Genomic DNA, 22,781 nt, shown 5'->3' with positions numbered 1-22,781 from the left:
TCCATCAGAAGACAACTTGTCCTCAACCCTAACTTTCATGTTAATGTCAAGGTCATGAAGACAGATAATGAATTAACAAAACATGTACTATTCATGAGAACTTATTGAAACTACTCAATTTCAGGGAAAAAAAGAAGTATAAGCATCATGACTTGAAATGAATTTCCCACGAACACACACGGACATTAAAAGATACAGACTTTAGTGAGATACAATCTGATTTGCAAGCAAATAAAAATAAAACTTATCAATACATAAATCAGTATATGTATATTTATATGAAATAAACATGTAATGTAAAATCTTTCATTTAAATAAATATATTTTATAGGATAACTTACTACTGACAGTTATCACTATAATGAATCAAATGTGGCAAAAGAAATGTTTTAAAAAGTGCTTTAAGGCTGTTCAAAAAAAGAAGATATTTTGTTCTTCATAATACAATGAATACTAATTGAAAAAAATATATAAATAAGTTTAAACATTATTTTGCACCATTATTTTAGTTAAATCACATTATAATGAGGCCAATGATGGGTGACAATAAAATAAAATTTTGCATTTAATATCTAAAATTGGAATGAAAGTATTGAATACGGATGTATGTCCTCAAGTTTAAACTCATCCATGAAGACTGAAGCCGACACTTGCACAGACACGTGCGTCGTACCTTTGGAAAGATCTTGGAACTTGTCACTGGTCTTCTTTTTCCTCCACTTCCATGGTTTGAACAGTTTTCCTAAAGAAGACAGCTTCCCTCGCTGCTGGCGGGGGACATTCTGGGTTTCACTGCCTCCATCCACCACCACGTCGCAGCTGGCCAGTGATGACGATTTCTCCAAGCCATCAACTGCATGAAAGAAACATATATAAGCATATATCAGGAGAGAACGAATTCCTCCTGGGAAAAAAAAGGATCATGTTCAAATAGACAAATACATGAGTTTGTGTGTCAAAAAAATTGAACCACTGGACAGCATCATGAAAACCCAAAGGTGCATAAAGACACTGAGACTGGTTTCATGCTTCAACTTTTAAGAAGAACAGATACACTGGTTTCATTTCAACTCCACTGTCGGAGGCAGAAAGTATGAGTATTATTTCAACACTGTGTCTGTTCATCGTTAGCCAAGTGTGTGTGCCTTGGCTGCATTCACGTCCGTCAGCAGCTCCTCCTGGATCCGTTGAAAAAGTAGAAGTGCTGAAATATTACTGTCAGGCGGGCCTCTGATGTGCTGTGAGGCGTGTGCGTGTGTGTGAACGCGTCCGCTTGCCTCTGCGGAGTATCCACTTGAGTACATCTGCTTGGTATTTGTGTTTGCACGTGTGTTTATTTATGTACTCTTGTGTGTGTACGCAGAACTTGTGCTTTTGTGTGTATCACTGTTCATGGGTGTGTTTGTGCGGCCTGTTTCCCGACACTAGTGTGTTTATTTATGTGCTAAACTGTATATATTTGTAGAGCAATGTGAACGTGAGTCCATTAGAGATTGACTGCTATGTGTCTTTCAGGTCTGACACCGATTATTAGTAGTCAAGGAAACCAATAACTGATATTTGGAGCCGATATTCGTTTGAAGTAAATGTGAAGCTATGCCGTCAATATTTAGAATGATACAAAGGTCGACACTTAACTTTGTTTTAAACGTCTGAAGCAAAAGTAATGAAACACTTGACAAATAGCAAATACATATAATTGCAGGCAGTTCTGAGACTCACACAAACCCCTCCATCTCTAATATGATCCCATAAAAGGAGCACTTGCTAACATGCTAAACTCATCATACTTCATTTATCATATCATATCATGCTCATTTTTAGCATTAAATTTGACATGAGATAGCAGGCACACTGCCGTTAAGAACTAGGCTGCTACATAAATACTAAATGATTATATAAATTTAAAACGTATAACAGCAGTATGATATCCTTCAAGTCCACGCAGGTCAGGCAGGCTTCCATGAACAGCATTGTCCAAGCTTCAGTACACTGGATTTTATTATGACATGGATCTTTCCCTTAACGCAGAAAAGGGTGAGGTTAAATAACTTGGTCGTTGGTTAGTTAACATTATTGACCAACAGCTCTCGCAGAGGTTGAGTCAAAATAACCACTTTTAAGTTTATAATACAGCGCATCGCCCCATCTGATGTAAACACAGACGATGTTGATATAATACCAAATATTGCCGCCTATAATTGGACCTATTGTGCATGCAGGTGAGTGTGCTCTTATTGTGTGGATATTTGTGTCGTCCCAACTGTGTGTTAGTGTGTCACACCTGTTTGTACGCATGTGTCTGTCAGCATGTGACACTGCGCATAGGTATGTGTCAGTGTGAGCATGTGCAAGTCTGAATCACTGTAAAATGAGTTGTACTAATATGAAAACTGGCATTGAAAATAGCTCAATGCGTCTTTCACAGCTTCTGAAAAGGACAGGAAATAGAGTTCTGTCAGACAAGTGGGTCAGTGGCGTCTCTGGTCAGTCAGACGGTGCTTCATGAGTGTTAACAGCTGGTTACAGGCTGTGGGAGCAGCAACTTGCCCTAAAATTACCGAAGACACGCTGTCATTTTCCCTCATCTTTCCGTCCACACGCTGAGCCTGGACATTTGTCTCCAGTGTAAAACACCTAAAAACCATCTTACTCTTGAACACTAAAACAGGTTGTTGTGAAAACAAGTTCTGCATTTGAGTTACCTTCAGGCAACATCACACTGACAACCTCTGAAGAGGCAGTCTGCTCTGAATAAGCACATAGATTAAGCACACAATTAAATACCAAATAAAGATACTTAAACATGTGATAGATGCCTATTCAACAGACACTTTATCTGGAAGGAAAAATTAAGTAGATCAAAATAGGAAGTATAAAAAGAGGGACATTTTTGTCTTTGTTAAGGTCATAAATATAAATTGATAATTTGAACTTAAATACAAGTTTGACGACTCAGTTTTTTTGTTTTAAAAGACGGACAGTTTTTGTTAACATTGCACTTGATATACACACAAATTCAGGGTTGTATTTTTCATACATTCGTGGGGTGCTGCATTCAAAAATATTTTTCATCGACATGTCATGGTGGACAAAACATTTTATTACAATGGGACATATATATTAAAATAATAAAAATATATTGGACATGTACAGAGGAGAGCCAGTACATTGAAAGGATGTTGAGGTTGGAACTATCAGGCAGAGGGTCGAGAGGACGGTTTTTAGGTGACATTGACATGAAGTTTTTAGGTTTGAGAGAAGAGGAAGCAGAGGACAGGGTGAGATGGAGGCAGATGATCCGCTTCTGTTGCGTTTTGAAAATCAAATAACATACAATCAAATACCATATTATAAGTCATGGCAAAAATAAAATAAAAAAAAAAGTTTTTCCTATATTTAACAAGTTTAAGCTACTTTTAATAAGATTGTTTTTCTTTCGCCTCCCCACGTGTAAATGTAATGGATTAGCATGTGATCAAAATAATTAATATTATAATAATATAACCCTAAGCCAGCACCGTTATGTTATGATTAATTCATAAAAATGTATGTATCACATCTTCTATTGTTTCAATGTCTTGAGTTCAAGAGTTTTACAATGCTTTTTAAAAAGTGTATTTTTCAAGTGGGCATGTTTTCCTCTTCAACCACTCGTAGCATATTTCCGAACGCCTATTAAATGACATTAAACACTTGAATCTCAGCCATCTCGAGTCACCTGAAAATTGATTTTATCCTCCCCCTATGAGCCAAACCCCTGGGTAAACGCAGACAAAAATATGAATACAGAAAAACAATAAAACAGCATGTAAGCACAGTCTGGCAATTAAGGGCCCCAAACCCAATAATGAGAACACGGAAAAAGCGAGTGCCGTGCTCAGAACATTTTCTCCCACGACGCCAATTAGTTCTTTCCCTTACAAACACATGCACGAACACACAGGCTTCCTGTCACATTGTGTAAGATTACAACAATGGCCAGTCGTTTTTTTTTTTCTTCCAGTGATATAGCAATAAACAAATCAGACACGGCGTTAAAAAACTAGTTTCTTAATGGAGATCATTGGACTCAAGTGTCAGTTGAAGTTATGTGGCCATAAGAGACCAGTGGAAAGCAAACCAAGATACTAGAAAAGTCAGGTGGAGGAAGGCAGACTTTACCATAAATGAGAACATTTTTATGCTTCAGTTCTAATGTCAACACAACTCATTTTACACAAATTATTTCATTAAAAAAATCTAAAGGCTGACATGTGTTTTCAGAATTAAAAGGTGGATGCTTTTCTGATATCCTGACTGGCTTTTGTCTAAATATCATCTTGTTCTAATCATAATGACAGTGTTGGCACCCTAAAACACATGTTTCCGTACAATCTAAATGATTCATTTGCCTGGGTTTTGAACTGATGTTTAAATAAATGGACATTAAATTGAGTCATTACTAGGGGTGTAAGAAAATATTTATATAAACTTAATTCATAGATACATGGTGCTGCATTTGTAACATGCTTAATACTAGCGCTTTCTCTTTGTACACTGCAGATATTTTTTTGACTGAGGTCCATTCCTCTGTTGGACAGCAAAGTTTAACTGGTAGTCTAACTGCAGTGACGTCCTAACAATAAACTTCTTTTAATGCACATAATATTGTACTGCATTATCTGATTTTCCCCTTAAAATCAGGGTTCTGATTACAATATATTGCTGAATTTACAGTATTGCAATATATAGCAATGTATCGTATCACCACTCCTGTATCAGGATACTTATCGTATTACAAGATACCTGCCAATACACAGCCCTACTTATTACTACACTTAAACTTATGTTTAATGACTGATTTGGATTTAAATGTCTCTTTCTTTACAGCCCATTTTAAAACATTTTAAATGGAAACTATGAATTTGATGTTATTTTAATTTGTCCTCACCACTAAGGTTGCTATATTGTTCTATTATTACTATTGTTTTCAGTAATGTGTTATGAATTTCAGATTGCGAATACAGAAATATACATTCACCCTGATAATAGAATTATTTAGAAGCATGCGTGCAGTATTTACAACATCCATGGTGGACAAAAATGTACAATGTCGTAAATTCCAAACATGACTCAAGAGCCCCGCCACTGAGACATGTGTTTGGGTGTGTATAAGGTTTGAAACTGTCAATGTGGAAATCCAGAAAACCCTGGCCAGGTTTTGCTTAAAAAAAAAAAATTGAAAAAGAGAGAGAAATGCATCTTAATAAATCAGAGTGAGCATTTTCAGTGAAGTTTGAGACACAGCCAGCTCAAGTGACTTTCATGCTGTGGAAGCAGGAGGAGGGGGAAAGGGTGAGGCTTCCTTCCTAAACTGGCACTGACCTGGGAGGGACGAAGCAGACATAAAGAAGACGGGGGGAGGAAAAGGAGGGTGGGAAAAGGAAGGCTAGCAAGGCAAGCTGAGGAGCCGGCAGAAAGAAATGGCAGTGCTTGACATCAGCTGCGGCTCTGACACTTGTGTCATTTCCTCGCTTGATTGTCTTTCCATTCAAGTTGGTCAAAGCTCACGGAGCGCAACTCATGATACTCTCAAGAGATTATCAGGGAGAGACTTACAAAGGGTGGTGGATGCCTTGAAATTAGCAATACTGGACTTCCTTAACTGCTCCAAGGGTTGCCCACTCAGCATATCAAGGCATTATGTAACATATAATCCAGACTTGTTGACTGTATAGATTATACTGTATAGAGTATACATTATTATAGCTGCAGGTTACATAAGTTCACTCTTAAAAGCTGAGCTCAGCAAAAAAATTGTTTCTCTTCCTTCTCTTTACAAGCGCTCCAATAAAACGCGACATGTTTACTTTGTGGAGCAACATGGAGACGGGCAGAGTCACAAGTCAGAAGTGAGGAGCTCCAAGAGGAATACAAAAATTGTTTTAAGCTTTTGTTGAGAATTTCACAAGCAGCGTTGATGGCTTGAATACTGTAGCGGGATACAGCGAGCGCCCCTCCTCCCTCTCTGGGACATTTTTCCCTGCATTATGAGGTGAAAATGCAGTGTTTCCACCTGCAGTATATTAAGAGCAAGCATGTGAGACATGGGCCGGGACATGGGAAACCAGAGGTAGCTCGTCGAAAACTGGGAAGCAAGGGAAAAGAGTGTCTTTAGGCTGATCAGCCTCAAAGTAGGGCACCTGATTTTCAGGGAGCTTTCCTGACACTAAAATACAATGCTAGGTAAATGCTATTGATTTTTAGTGACAGACTAACTGGAATAATAAATCTATTTGAGAACAGAAAACATATTACAAATTGAGTTTTCATTTAAAATCTAGTGCAAGAATACACCTAGTGAAAAATGTATTATTTTTGTAACATTTTTAAGATTAGCCCTTCAATTGGAGCCAACTAGAGGCCCTGCAGGGCCTCAAAGAAGTAAGTAAATTTAAGAAATTAAAAACCACAGCATTTTTACAGAAAATATGTTCATACAACCTAGAAATCGTCTTTCCTAAGTAATGATGCATCACCCATCAACTCTACGACGTAGTATTAGGACCACATAAAGAAGAAAAAAACCTAATAACAAGTTTAATCTAATAAAATACCTAATTCATTCCATGAAGAATCTCAAATTTCCAAAGACTATTAGTGGTAGTAGAGTGGTACCTCGGTTCTCAACCACAATCCGTTCAAGATGGCCGTTCGAAAAGCGAGTTGTTCGAAATCTGAATTGATTTTTCCCATTACAATTAAAGGAAAAAGAAATAATGCGTTCCAAGCCTTAAAAGAGGCTTTTGTAGGAGTGAATGTAGAGTGTCTGCTGCAGGTGCGCTGTTCCTCTATGTGTGTGGCCGCTGCATGTGGGAGGGGTTGCCGAGTGAGTGACGTCTCTCCAGAAGTGAAGAGGTGCCCGGTGCGTGTCCAGCTCTGAATGTGCACTTCTGTGCAGTTTGGCTGTGACAAAGTCATAAACCAAGTAACGCTCTGTCCCAGACTCGCCTCATCCCTGTCCCAGCTCCAGCCCACAACAGGACATCAAACCCTGGAGTGAGCGCTCCAGCCTCGGAGGTGTGGAGAGCGAGCACCTCCCCTGTGACACTCTACCACGGTCCAGTGCGGAGACAGGAAAGGTTTTACACCTCAATATGAAGAAAAAACAGTCAGTAAATGTAACTAACGGGACACGTCTACATACAGAGGCTGCGTTGTGTCGTGGGTCAGCTGATCGGTCCGCGCTCTTTGTTTTTTCCAGCTTTTTTCGTTCGAAATCTGAAGCAAAAAAATCTCAAAATTTTTGTTCGAACTCCGATTTGTTCAAAGTCTGAGACGTTCGAAAACCGAGGTACCACTGTACTTATTTAGATTACACTTTTTGTTGTGAACAGTAGTGGTTTGATATACTCAATTTTACCCTTAACAGTGACACAAAATTCACTCCCTACAGACAATCAGTGGATTAGCCATTACCCCACCCCTGATAACTCTTGTCACCAGTGTAAATGTAGGAATAAGGAAGACGTGTAGCAGAGAGTAAAGTTCTAAGATCTGCCTGTAACAGCCATCTGAAGTCTAAAGTCTTCTTCAGTGCAGACCTCAAGATTAAACTGTAGAGCACCAACTCTAAGGTCAAGGCACTGAAACACTTGTGGGTGGATCTGGGAATAGATATTAGAAGGTGACATAGCAAAAGTTTTGAAGTATTATTATTATTGTTCTGATGCGGTTGGTTTATTTACGACACGTGACCTTGTTTTCAGAAGAGCTTGAGCTAAATATAAGATCAAACAAAACATTATTCATATCTGCTTTTCACACTTGAACTGAATTAATCAGTTCATGACTTGATGATAAACCCGGAACCAGAGTTTAGCTGTTATGATTCCTTGCTGATTCAGTAGCTCCTTATTGATCTAGTTACTGCCTTCAAAATGTGACAAGCACATTTCAGTTTACTGTAGCTACTCGAAAGTTTAGCCATCAGAGTACCTGGCCTTTCTGTACGACATAGTCACTACCGCAGTAGATACCCTAACCCAAGCAAAGACCAGATTCAGCATGTTTGTGAGTCTACAGTTAGACTAGGATTGTCAAACCTCAAACTTCAGAAATACTGGTGCGATTTAGAAATCAAGATCAAACAGCTTCTTGTTGTGGGAAACAAGAGCTTTCCAATGGCATGCACTCTGACAGTAAAGAAGGTATGCAGCTGCAGCGATGCACTCACTGAGAGGGAGCCAAACAAATAGTCGTTTTGTAGGATCTGTGGCAGTGTGACTTGAGCGCCCGTTAGATTTTAAAAATTGTCATAAAAAGTCATTTTGCTCAATTTTGAAGTCTAGTTGGGAATGTTGTCACGCAGTTTTCCACGAGTTTCACTACAATCCAGGCTGGGACAAGACAAGACCACCTGGCTGCTCAGTCCAACCGCAACACATAGGAGTGCGATCATGTGGCAGTAAAACCGAAAAATAAATTCAGTCATTTGTTCATGTAAAATAGCTCATGGCTAAATGATTTAATCCGTTTCTTTGTTCATGTTATTATTATAATATTCTCACCGGTTGGTTTTTGTCAAAAACTTACAGAACTGTTCTAAAAAAATAACATGTATTTCACAAGCATTACTCATTAAAATAAGCATACAGAATGTAAGTGAGGGACACTTCAAACAAGCCATTATTGTTGCATCATTTTTCATTCTAAAACGGCCTCTTTTTCTTTTATTTTGACTACAAATCCTAAATAGCAAATAATAAGCATTTTTAAACACTGAACAAAATGAGTATCTGGGTACTAGGAGGCAACAAAACAAGCAAAAACTGGACCATTAAAATCAGCATGAAAATGAAACAGAATGAGCTCAACAACTGAATGTATTCCAAGAAAGAGAATTTCCATGTGTGACAGTTCACAGCATTTTAAAACATGAGAATAACACTGCTGCTGCTGATAATGCATTCCTCAGGATTTTTTTTTCCCCACATCATCAAATATTTACTTTTAATATTCCGTTATTACAGTCAGTCATATGATGTCTCTTTAGATCTTGTTGCACACGGTTTCATTTGCACTCCAGTGACTCAGCAGGTTCTTAATCATGCAAGCAGCTGGTCACAGGACTCAAGAAGTTAGTCGATTCAAGCGCATTAAACATGCACAAGACCTGTGAGACTGATGTGTTCCAAACTTTGGCGATCATTTTCTGGATAGTTTCACTGCAGAATTGAAACAAGACTATGATTTCTGAGGAAAGACTGTTGAGCAGAAGGTGTATGACTGAAGTGAATCAGAAACAGAAGAATTTGGTTTCGCAGAGGGACCAAATTTGAGCGGACAAAAAAACTGATCCAGAAAATCTGTTTTTTTCCAGTTTCTATTTCATTTAAAAAAATCAACAAAAAAATTGAATTGAACAGTTTTTACATAAACATTCGATAATATTTCATGTGATTAATTAGTGTTGTAGAAAGATTCTCTGTAGCATCTGCCCATGCATCCAAGCACTAGTACCTAGACTGGATATCCAGTAGGAGTGCCATATTGGCAGGCATCTTGCGATACATACACATATCCTGATACAGGAGTTGTGACAAGACTGCAATATATTGCGATACTGAAAAGTCAGTGGTTTAAAAAGGCTTGCATTTATTTATTTGTGTTTTGTGGATGTGCAACTGGCATGTTAAGGGTTAAAATAGTTGCGTCGCTGTCTTTATGGAACGTTTTTTCATCCTTAGGATCACACAACTTCAGTTTGAATGATAACAAAGGTGTATTTGTACTCCAAAACACATGAACACACGTGATATCATCATCAGACGTGGCTACATCCGAGTAAAATCTTGGACTTAGATATTTGATTTGATGATCAAAAAGGACGTCGAACTTGTTCAAGTCCCAATATTGTTCACCGTCAAGCAAGCGTCAGTCAACTGAGTCATTGACAAGTCATAAATATTTAATGATGGAAGCAAACACTGGTGTTGTTGTTTAACAAGGGCGATATGAGGTAAACAACAGTCTCATCGCTCTGTACACAAGTAATATGGTTGATGTAATTACAGTTTTAATTCAATTTATTTTTTCATCTCTTTACACTAAGTGGAGGTTGTTTTACCTGTCGGACTTATAAAATTGAAGCTATTTAGCTATCAATTAAATTATACACAATTGGTTCAACACAGGAAAGCAGGAAAGTGACGTGTATTTTTTTTAACACAGATATTAACTCAGAGTATATTCGATACATTCCTAAATTTAGGCTGAATAATAACACCTTCGGGTTAACCTTAATGTGTTTTGCTCGTATTCCAGGCACATACTAATAACCCACCCACAAATAATGTCCACCAAAATAGACAACGGTGGTCCTCATTGCTCTGCAAGGTTTGATTCAACATATGTCCACACAGCCATGAGCACCAACAACAGGAGTGCTCAGACTTGGCCACCTAGGCCGAGAGTCGCTGCTCTGGTTTGTGTTCCTTCAGATAGACAGCAGTTGGAGGCGAACCTGTCTGCAGCTTTCAGTCTAGGTGAAAGCTGTGTATTTGGTTGCGCTCATTTGAATCCTGTCTTAGCGCATCTGCACTCACCTGGGCGTTGACGTGTTATTATAGTCAATCAGAAAAAAATATTACACATGAATTCATCATGATCACAATCAGCTCAACATGGGTTGGAAATTGTTTCTTATTCAAAACAAGTGGCGTCAGGCGTCAAATCCAACAGGCTTCAGTGCACTGACTGGATAGAGGGGAACAGACCATATTGTTGAGTCGCATACACTAAAATACAAGTTGCGGTACATTGAAGAGGCAGAACTAATCCAACAACATGAGCTTCAAGACTTCAAGACCAAGATGGGGTTGTCCACACCACTTCAGTAGTCCCCATGTCCAGTGGGACCACAAAGGTCAACTTTCACTGTTTAAATGATCTGCAAGTCCCAGATTAATAATACATCTTCATTCAAATATGGACCAGAAAATCAAGAAGAAGAATTCCACCAACTACAGCTACAGCCACTGACAAGTGTATTTTCATAAGTGGTTACCTTTGATCCCAGCTGTGTGGGAAATTGCAGAGCCACAAAGAATGACGAGAGACTTAAGAAGTCATATCAGTGCGAGGAAAAGGCGTGGTATGTATCTCTATCTGATATTTAATTCATAAATATTCACATAGGTTTGTATTTCTCAGTCGAATTAAAGCTCCCGGCTTCTAGATAGTATTTCAGCCATGCGATGTCCTCCTTCATTTCCTCGCGAGTGTTCAATCCTGGGTTAGAATGTCAGGCTCAATACGACCGAGTACGATGGTTGGTAGTGAGCCTTGTTGTTTTGCAAAATGTGCTATGCTCAGTAGTCACGGAACACAATAAACCTCAAGCTCAGCACAGCACCAATGGGCCAACAGCCATTATGAAACAAGTGGATGTGACTATTGTGATCTTTTTTTTATTCCATCACAGAGTCCTATCCTGCCGATTTCCGAGCCCTAGGTTTGAGTATGTTTCTTTCGCTCGTAAATCTAAAAAATATTTTTCATTAATCAAAATATATCGCAATACATCATATCGTCACTCCTGTATCAATGGACATACCCCTGATACCTGCCAATACACATTCCAATTGAAAATCATACAGTAACAAAAACACTACCATACATTATTGCAAACATATGCTTTGTACTGACCACTTTAAAACCATACTTTCATCTTCAGTTTTGGTGGCAGTATGCACACAACAGTATTACAATGTACACTGAAGTCATGGAAGATTTATTCGGAATAGTTGGGAAATAATAACAACGCAGAGGAAGCGTGTGTTTCCTGCTTAAAAAAGCAACAATTTCCAACCTGTCATGAAGAGTTGGCTGGATCTCAACCTTCTAATTGAGGAGGCTTCGTTACAAAACAAACATAAGGCTTGCGTGAAAGACTCGTTCAAATCCACAAAACGCTCTAATGCACAACTACTTAGTTACATAAATCCTAATCCCATCGCAGTTTAACGGTTTCTCCTCGTTTGAGAGCACAATAGTGGCAAAAAAAAGATACGTCAAGCGAAACGCTGAGTGGATAAAAGGCGTTGGAAAACTTGGATAAAAGCGTCGAGAGTAAACTTGGGGTTGTTTTCAAAGGATAAAATGGATAGATAAAAAAAAAAGTGTAGACTTCCTGAATACAGATAGCGGATTGTGTGCAAAGAGGAAGGAGGTTGTACACACATTAACAAACACACTTGAGGACCCACTCACCGCCTGCTGTCTGAGACACGGCGCTCTGACCCATATTCTGCTACTCCACAACTTCCGGGTCGGTCTGGAACCCCGAACCCGCGTTCACGACTTTCTATCGCCGCACGAATGCGCTCCGGGTCCGCCTAGAGAGCTCATGGCTTCTGCTTCTCGGAGGGACTGTGGAAACTCTGCGGAGACTGAGGACTGGCGTCGTAACTTCCCCTCCCGCCTCCTCCCGCTGAATCACCACAATGCCTGTCATTCCTCCGCGGGGTCAACACCGCGACTCTCCATGCTGAAATACTACAACCGAGGCTCTGCTGCTGCTGCTGCTGCTGCTGCTGCCTTCAGTGCCAGGAATGCCCCAAGTCCGGCTCCAGGACCGTCACATTGGTGGCTTCAGCAAGTCTCATGGGGCTTGCCAGCAGTTTGAACCAGAGAATTAGAGGGAAAAAAAATAATAATAAAAATGCTAAATACTGGCTGGGCACATATCTGGGAGGATTAAACAGTTTTCTAATATTTTGTCAATGTTATGAATGAAATAACTATGTTTCATATATGATATTATATATTATAGTAGGTAAGAAATGTAATGGAAAGGAAAATGGGAAATGCTTTTGATATGGGAAAGGGAATGCTTTTGAGTTTGATTTATAATATACATAACTTCATATGGGTGCAGCTGAATTTAATTTATATGGCTGGATGTTGGACTCCACCGCAGTGTTATGGGAAATAATAATGAGAAAAACAGCAAATGATGACATTAAAAATCTTTGTTTATTTTTTAATGTAAAACAATAGCTGAAGAAATATTCAAAACTTCAATAGTTGCAGCTTAATTCCTTTGTTTATGAGCTTATTTATGATTTTAAGAAAAAACTATGTGGGAGTGTTATTTTTGGCTTTGAGCTGCTTGCAAAATTCTCATAAAACAGCTTCATGCGGTTTAATTGTTTTGAGAGTTCTACTTGTAACACCAGTTGAAAACACTTGCCTATATTGCTCATTGTGATCAAACCTACTACACCATTTTACAGTGTTACAGGAGATGAATCAGTGGATGTCTTACTGGTTATGTAAGTATGTATAAACTAGTTGAACCTGCAAAAAAAAAAAAAAAAAAAATGACATGCTGCTGACACGCACTACAATTAAAAGTCAAGCAGCCTGGGGAAGCTACTAATATTTTTTATTCACATTCATCAATATGGTTAATCTTTTGATCTCTAACTTGTATTTAGTGATTTTATTGATAGTACAGTAACACACCTTTCATGCCTCATGCACATAATAGGCTTGAAAGAAGGATTGTGAACCTCGTGGACTGTAAAGTGGGACAATGTTAAGGATATGGAAGCGTGAAACAGAAGTCAGAGTTAATATGCACAAATAGAGAAAGTTTCTTTGACGGTCTTTGTCAGCTGTTGTTTAAAACTGTAGCCACACACCAGTGGCTAAAACTGTAAAAAAATAAATAAATAATAATAGCTACATAAATCACTTGGTGGCAAAAACAAAATGATAAGAAATTTGCGTTTTATCTTGTTGGACGTCTTACGACTGGATTATATAAGAATGATAATCTGGTTTAAGTGTTAAAGCTCCTGGTATTTAGAAATCTAGATGCCTGTGGACTCTGGTGCAGCAGTTTGTGTTTTGATGATGAATCTTTATTTGCTTAGTGTCAATATGTGTTGACAAACACGAGAGTGAAATGTTCTTAAACCTATAGTTCTGCTGTGCACCAGACTTTGCTGTCAAATGTTTCCTCTATAATTTAATTTAATTCCAATATTATTGTGCGTATTTTCTGATAAATGTCAAACTGCTCTCTGTGTTGTTGAAGGATCTGATGAATTAAGATTTATATTTGTTAAGATGAGACAATGGCTGTAGAATTATCAAGCAAAGCCATTCAGATGAATGAAAGCAGTTATATTCCTGAACTCAGACGACGACAGAAAACACAATATTTCCTCTTATTGATTATGAATAATGTGATGCTCAAGAGTGGACCCAGTGGAATTGAGCAGAGATGACACTAAACCTCATTTCTAGGATGTCGAATCTAAAGCAGCAGAATCTTCCATGCTTCGTCACTTTGGTTGTTCCACACTGAGATGGAAGGAGACAGCAGTAATATCTTCTTAATGCTGGTATCATGACTTCACTCTGCCTCGCACTGATGACTATGGCCGGCCAGCTCAAACCGAAAACTGTTAGTGTGTGTTGCTTTATCAGCCACCAGTGAGAGGTGAGCGTCAGCTGAGACGATACAGGCCCTGAAATTGCGTGCCAGTGGCAGCAAAACACGCCAATGCAACTTCACAAGTTGAAGTCAAGTGCTGCGCTTTGTGTTCTGTGACTACCACCTAGTGGGCAGAAAGATATAGCCTCTCTGGATGTAATCCATCTGCGAATCCAAAATGAATCCAGAATTTGTTTATTGAACACACAATTGTTTGAATAACATTAACTTCAAATGTATGGAATATATGGAAAATAGTAATTTAAATGAAAAGAAAATAAATAATCAAAATAAAATACATCCATGATTAAAAATGGAAACAATTATTTTTTTAAACTTTAAGTTTTTTTAAATTATTATTATTATTTTTAAAGAACTATTCATCAGAGAAAACCTGAAATATATTTCCCCATACAATTAATTTTGAATAAATGTATCATATTATTGATCATATTTAGAGATTGAGATTGCATTTGATTTAATTGATGTGAACAAAGTAACATTAATTATTATTAGTATTGGAAACGAAACAATTGAATCAAACAATATGTTTTTTAAAAAACAAATTCATTAAAGAAGAACCATTTCATTTTTTTTTACGTTCCATTTCTAAATAATGTAATTTTATTCTCCCATTTTTTTTTTTTTTTTTGATCATCAGCCACGTAAGCAATAGGTAGTTTCTCATCGCCTCACCCACTGAGGGGGGAATAGTTTCTTTCAGTTCAAGCTGCTTAACTTCTCTGCATCAGAGCTGATTTAATAAATAATCATTAGTTTTCAAGGCTTGCACAAAATGTTAGTCCTCAGTCAAGGAATTCAAACATCTCTACAAAATACATAAGCAGGTCATTATCTTAAAACGCTAATGGCCTCAAGACAAAAGAGGCTTTAAATAAGCTTATGCAAATACCACTTATTTTAATATTACACAATTTGTTTTCATTTTAAAATGAGTGACGTTAAATACGTTCTGTTGTAAATCTGAAGGGCGGCTGAAAATGAAGTGGATATTTGACACAGGAAGGAAGTCCACTTTAAAAAGGGGTGACAGGAAGTAATTCCAATAAGTTAATGGAGGAAATGTACTTTGTTAGCATTGATGTGGGGGACATATATTGACGCCACGTGTGTGAGGTGGGATCTGTCTGATCTGGAGGTGCTGTCTAAAGCTTTCCTACAATGAAATCAGTTTGTCATTTTGGTAAATCAACGTGGAACCTGATGGATCGATGAAGAAGATTGATTGTTGCTATGATGGTGAAGTCTGTTTTCATGTCTGGCTTTGTATAACACAACTAATTTAAGGAGAGAAAAAGTACTTTATCATAACATATGTCAGATCATATACAGTGAATAAGAAAGTAATTAAAGTAACACAAGAATCATCACCAGATCATTGGCTGCAGGAATAGAGACTGGAAAAAAATAAGGGAAAATAATGGAGGTGAATAACAACAACAACAACAACAACAACAACAACAACAACAACAACAATAATAATAATAATTCAGACATGCAATAAGTACTTTTTATAGTACTTTTTTCTTTTATATTTCAGTGTGTTTGGGCAGCCCTCAATTTTGGGAATGCAGCCCGCTTCCTCGACCAGAAGCGCGAGAGGAAAGACAGGCGAGCAGGACGAAGAGTCATCAAATATTAAGCAGGTGCCTCAGCGGAATAAGGGGATAATAATTGTTTAAGTGCTACCTTTGAGAGCCTCTGGGTCCACCCCTTTTACTTATTTATTAAACTCAACTGCCCAAAGTCTCATAAAGCTGTCAAAACCAGAGGGCTCACACAGGCTTTGATCACGGGAGCTTCAATGACTGGTTATTTAACCTTCATATCAGATGAACCCCCAGCTCTGGAATGCGCAGAGAGCAAATAACTTTCAACACTTTTTAAATGAGCTATCCAACAAACAAATGGATTTCAAGACACCAAGTGAATTCTTTGTATGCAAATGTTAAACCACATACACCCATATATATATATATATATATATATATATATATATATATATATATATATATATATATATATATATATATATATATACAAGCAGACTTGAATAACAATGCATGTCCAACGGTGAGTTTAAGTGAAATACGTTTCAGTGAAAGTATTAAAGGTGTGTTGGTGCATGTGCCTAGTTTAGCTATACTTGTGAGGACCAATTCTGAGAAGTACACCTCCTTGGGGGAACATTTTACTCTAACCATCCCATTTTTCAGGTTTAGGGTGAGAGGCTGAGGAAAGCATTTATGCAACGAGAGGTCCTCACGAAAAGTGGCAGTACAGGTCTGTATGTATGTGTGTTTGTGTGTCCGTCATTTATTAAATCAAATAATGTCACAATGACCTGAACAAATGAGTCTTTATGTTCAAATTTGAGGAACAAACAACTGGACCTTCCCACAATGGCCTCATTCAGTTAAAGATAAATAAACAACCCTTGAACTTTTGGACTGAATAACTTCCCACTTTTGTTCTCACACACATCTCTTGGCATGGGGGGAAGTGACCTTAAAATAAGAGCAGTCATCTCCAGCCCTGGTTACAGTCATTGCTCTTCTCCTTCCCATCCGCCCGCCCTCCGCTCTGAAACCTGATCTCCTGTTTGTTGTGTTCTGTTTGGCACAGGCCGTAAGCCGCCATCATTGCTAAAATGTTGCCTGTATAAATCAATAGTTGACATCCTGCCAGACGGAGAGTGAGAGAGGAGCGAGAGAGGCAGACGAGATCAAGAGACGGGGGACAGGAGCGAAGCGTGGAAGAGAGGCTTATTTAATAACAGCACAGACCACTGCAGCGAGACGTGATATCAACACTCAGTTGCATGAATGATTTAGCAGACATGAGATGTTTGGACGGGCACATTAACATAGTTGAATTAAACCTAACTCGATTAGTTATTAACATGGTCTTAATGATCTTCACAACATAAATGAGCAAGCTCAGTGGAAAACAAAAAAAAATTGCTGTGCTCAGCATGTCAGTCTCGTTCGTCAACTTGTGTCACTCGGTTTTTAGCTCCGGGTTCTGACGGAGGCGTGACACGGTTTGTTTAAAAAATTGGTGCGTGACGACAATGATGATGACGATAATGGCTTTGGCCGGCCTCCAAATGGAGGTCTGGCTTGCAGCGATGCGGTCCTGAAGGGCTGAAGTCGAGGCGCGTAATGAGGGAAAGTTGTTTCATGGATGGCATGATCAGCACTCTTTTGGGGTCGAAAAATCTATTTGGGTACAAGCGAGTTAAAGAAATGGACAGAATGGACTTTTCTAAAAAGGTCACATCAGGACACTGTCATGATCAGACAGTGTCTCTCCTGGGTCCACCTCAAAGCCTCCTCCTCAGATGAACACCTCAGGAAGCATCCAGGAGGAATCCTGATTGGATGACTGGACTACTTTGACTCTCTCCTGGACATTGATTCCCATCTTAGTTCATTCACTAGCAAGTGGAAGCGACTCATCATTCAGGTGCTAAAGATGGTAAAATAGCAAAATAGAAGAATTGATCATGACAATAAAGAGATCAGACTCCACTCTTCTATTTTGCCAGTGAAAACCAAAGCCAATTTCATTAGTGATTAATGGCAAATTACATATTTTGTACATTAGTTAAAGGAAAATTTAATTTAAAATAAGAGTGGCTAATAATATTTACAATGTTAATGCCTTTATTGTGTTCTGTCTTCAGAGCCTCGGAGGTGATTCTAAAGAATGTCCTAGACAGAATCTCTTATGTTGGGCAGTTGGAGCAAACAAAACCTATATGTAGGGTTTTGTTTTTCTTTCTTTTTTTACACTTTTAAAATTACATTCTTCATCAGTTGTTCAACTGACGAACATAAGTTTTCTTTTTGTGGAATAATAAATAAAAAATAAACAAGATTTTATCATGTACTTTCAAAAATTATATTTTTTATTTATTTAATTTTTAAAGTATTAGTTCATATATTTATTTATAGCTAGTGCTGTGTCATAACCATAACGGCCCAAGCAACTAGACAATATGAAAAACAAAACTGACATCTCTTTTAATAATTTAATTTAAGTATTTTATCTTCTCATGGGGCATTAGATGAACTCTATTTGAAACATGGTTTCGAGTTAAGATTTCACCTTAAAATGCTTGATTTGTTTGCGAAGAATGTTGGATTAAAAAAATGGATGGAATTGAAACTGCTAACTGTTACATGATGGCAAAATTGTAATATTGAATCCTGAACACATGACACCAAAATGGAATTCTCCAACAGAGACATTTGTGCTTAGTCACTGATACTGCTTTGCATTGCAAACACTCTTTTTGTTGTTCACCAATGGGCAGTGATTTGTTTTGAAAACCTCTTAACCCATCAACTTCTGGCAGGAACGGGATGAGTGAAATAAAATAATTATTATTATTATCAATAAAAACTAGTGCTAAAAAGCCAGAAAACAAAATGACTTTTTCACTAGACTCCTGACATTGGGAGGTATAGTGTGGTTTATTTAATTTAAGTTGATTCAATGATAAACAGACATTAAGAAAAGTGGCTTTTGAGAGGTTTCCTTGCCTCTTAAAATGCTCATCAGCCTGTCCTATGTCTTGGTGAAGTACAAATCAGTGTATAAAAACACACTTCCACTTTTAGCCTTTTAGCTTCCAGCCTTTTGGCTCAGTATGACAACAAACAGCAGCAGCATACCTTTTGTCATTCATTCACACACACCCAAAAACCCAACCCATAACGATGAAAACATGAAACATGATTCCCTTTAACTGTACTAAGATATATTGCCGTGTTGGAATAGACCTCAAGTTATAAACCTGACAACACAAAGTGTATCAAAATCCTGTTGAAGTGACGCTGTGTTTGAGTTTAGCTTGAGCATCTTAGAAATACTGCAGAGGGTGTTTGCTTTTGAATATGATGCCAGGTCGACTGCTCCAGCTGCACACTCATTTTGGGATCTGAAATGGGTATTTCAATATCTACACACAAGCTCTTCAAAGATGACGATTCACCTGAAACACCTTGCTTTAAGAAGTGTTCTTCCTAAAATGAACAAGGCACAGCATGACACACCACGCACGAGATGAAAGCCACACAAGAGGAAGCTGCTATATATATGAGGGGAACTCACCGTCATTTTCCATGACTTGACCCAGGCAATGTTATCAGCACTGTGAGCTGATCCTTGCCTCTTCCCGACACACCACCTCTCTACCTCCCTTCCTCCCGCCCTCTGTCTCCTCCCTCGCTCATTAGTTTCCTCCCTCCCTCTCTCCTCCCTCGTGTCTCCACTGGCTCCAATAAAGAGCATTAAAACTTAATGTTTGTTTCCATCTCAGCCCCCCACCAACACCACCACGAGAGTCTGCATTGAGCTTCCATCTCCCAGCATGTAAAGTGTCTCCTCCCGTGTGGAGGTCCCTCTGTGACGCAGTCATCGGGTAAATCTTAAAGTGGAAAGTCTTCTGTTACATAAGCACTGAGGAGCAACCGGTACACCCCAAAAGACAGAAATACACTTCGGAACATCCATCCATTTTTAATGACACCTGAATGAATGAATTTTCTTACGTACATTTCTTACCAGTTTTAAAGCATGGAGTGGCTTGTATTGCACGAGTACTGGACACCAGCTTGTTCTCTTTATTGTTTCTCTTTTCTTTGGTCTCATGATCATCCTCCCTCGTTCTTCACCTGCATTCATGTCCTCATTCACATGAAGCTTTTACTAACATATTTACTCAGTTCTTCTTCACATTTTCACTGTTTTATAGCCCAAATTTCCAATCCTGCTCGCACCCCACCACACCAAAAGGCTTTATTGATTCACAATCAACGCTGGAGATTTGTTCTGAATGATTTTTACCTGCTGCACGACTCTGTTGCCAGGAAACCCCCTCATCACCACCAATATTCCTCAACCGTGCCCTGATCTCTTATTGGTTGATTCATGCCATCCTTTTTCAAACCAGCAGGAGGTGTTTTTGCTGCTGCCAGGTTACCTCAAGCATCTCAGTGGTATTACATTATGACCACCATTGAGCCAGCAGCCATCCACTTTTAATGACAGGAGGCTAAATAAGTTATTATCCGGCCATGCATTCATACCAGACATGCAGTCACCCGAGGATGTACATGCTCACTCCTATGTACAGCGAGTCCTCACCTAACCTCCATGATTATTCCTATTGATCTGTGGAAGGACACCAGGGTACTTAAGGGGAACATGCAGACTCCACACAGACAGTGAGGTTGCAATCATTTCATGTTTGCACCATTACAAATGCATTCATGGAAAATATATTGATACCGGAAGTTATGGAGGTTGTATGGAGAAAACTGAATGAAAGTTGATGGCTGGATTATTGATCAATTTCCTCAGCATCTCCTAAATAAGATCAAGTGCGGCCTGTGGGCCTAAAACCATCGCCTACATTTTTTGAGTGAAATGTTGAGCTGTTTTTGTCATGACACAAGACCTACTTTTGACGTTACTATATTAAATAAAAAAGACAAAACTAAGTCCTTTTGTTAGGATGTTATGTGACTGAATATTCAAAAATTGATCGACAGGTTTCAATTCCATTTTCTGTCAACAATTATGCAGCAACCTCACAAAGAACGGGTGACTACATTTTCAGTGGTTCTGGTTTACCATCTGGATCCACAAATCTTTTGGTCATGAGCTCTGTTATGCTACTGCCACCTGCTGTCCCATTGAGCTCAATTGAATGCCATTAATGACATTTCAGGAGTGAAATAAAATTAAAAACATGTGAAAAATATGTCTAATGACATATAAATGATATAAAATAGATGCAGTAATAATGGGGGCAAATCACAACGTGGTAATTTTTGTCAATCATCATCATCACGGTATTCTTATTATCGTTCAAAATGTGCATGGTTGAAAAATGTTGCCAAAATGTACCCCACAATATTTACAGATTTTCCCCCAAAATGCATTGTTAATATAAAATAATTCTACTACCTAGGGTTCTAAAACTTATTTTCTGCACCCCGAGCTGCTTGCAGGTTGAGTTCAGCGCCTCTTTTCTTTAACTGGACGGGAACACACACATTGCAACAAACACTCAGTTGCCAATGCATTTGACTGGTTTGAGTTTTAATTTCCTGTTCTGAGCTCGCTGCGTCTTCTTCCGCAGGATGTCATAAAACATGCTGATGACTTGCAGCGTGTGCGTGCGTGTGTATTTTAGCCAATGCAAACACATCAAACAAAACTGCGAAATGATACCATCGGGTTATTGACCAGATAATAGCTGTGGGCTACTATCTGTGCTATATTGCCCTCAGGTCGATTTATTTTAGTGTACCATATACTTTCCAGCTGTCTTCTTTATTTCCATAAACGTTGCTCACTATTTTTTCTACCCACTGGTTGTTTTACATTTCATTATGTTCTGAAAGTATAAACCAAAATAGGTGCAGTATTAACTTCCTAAGAGGCCACATTGCTGGGATTGGAACCTACTCCACTGCATAATGATAGTTTCTCCTCTGTGGACCAACAAGCTGCAAGCAACAAGCATGTTCTATAGTTTAACTCAGATATCCTGCTTACTTGCAATGGCAGCGTTTTAACAGGTATTAATAGACTTAATAGTTTAGTCAATAACTAGAGCAGGTTACTGATGCACACATGGAAACAGACACGAGCGGAAAAACTGATGCAACATGTTGCACAAAGAGCATCAAAGGAATACCCAACCATAACCACCTTGTAAAATGTTACATATTCTCAACACAAATTTTATGAGGACTGCACTAAAGAAGCGCCAAATGTTGCTGTCATTGAGTTACTTTGGGTGCATTGTTTTACTCATTATTTTGGCGTACATCATGGAGCAACTTTAACACAGAAAATGCTGACTATTGTATAGTAGTGTCTACTACTCTGTTGGTGTGTTTTCCTGTTTGAATTGTACAGTACAGATGTGATGGCCATTGATAAGGAACTTTAATGCTGAGTTACTACTGTGGTTTTCAAGATGTGTCACGCATCAAGCAGAAGAGCAATTGAATATGCTTCACATTTTCTTGAGACAAACACTTTAGAACACTATACCCACCATGGCCACAGGGCTATCTAAAGTCGAGTTTAATAGTTCACAATTACTGACAAATGCGTTATAGTTTTTGGCAATAGGTTATTGATACACTTCTATTCCCCCCCAAACATATCATTTATGTAAAAACAAAGCGTTTCAGTGAAGACGAGATAAACTGAGAGTAGGTCTGCAACAACAGTACGTGTC

At 38.4% G+C, this 22,781-nt stretch overlaps 1 protein-coding gene across 3 annotated transcripts in view; it reads right to left on the bottom strand.

The window, feature by feature from the left end:
- The window catches only part of phactr2 (phosphatase and actin regulator 2), a 39,330-nt gene that overhangs the window by 12,301 nt on the left and 4,248 nt on the right, over positions 1-22,781 (bottom strand). For 2 of the 3 annotated variants that reach the window (XM_053876020.1, XM_053876022.1), the window contains exon 2: positions 674-853. In XM_053876020.1, the coding sequence (XP_053731995.1) occupies positions 674-853 (180 nt within the window). Of the gene's footprint in view, positions 1-673; positions 854-12,255; positions 12,423-22,781 lie in introns of those variants that run through there. The other variant, XM_053876023.1, reaches the window with a different exon arrangement.

The sequence above is a fragment of the Synchiropus splendidus genome, chromosome 9 (assembly GCF_027744825.2).
Source record: "Synchiropus splendidus isolate RoL2022-P1 chromosome 9, RoL_Sspl_1.0, whole genome shotgun sequence".
NCBI classification, from domain to species: Eukaryota; Metazoa; Chordata; class Actinopteri; order Syngnathiformes; family Callionymidae; genus Synchiropus; species Synchiropus splendidus.
The sequence above is the reverse complement of the archived record's forward strand: the minus strand, read 5'-3'. Positions and strand labels throughout refer to the sequence as shown.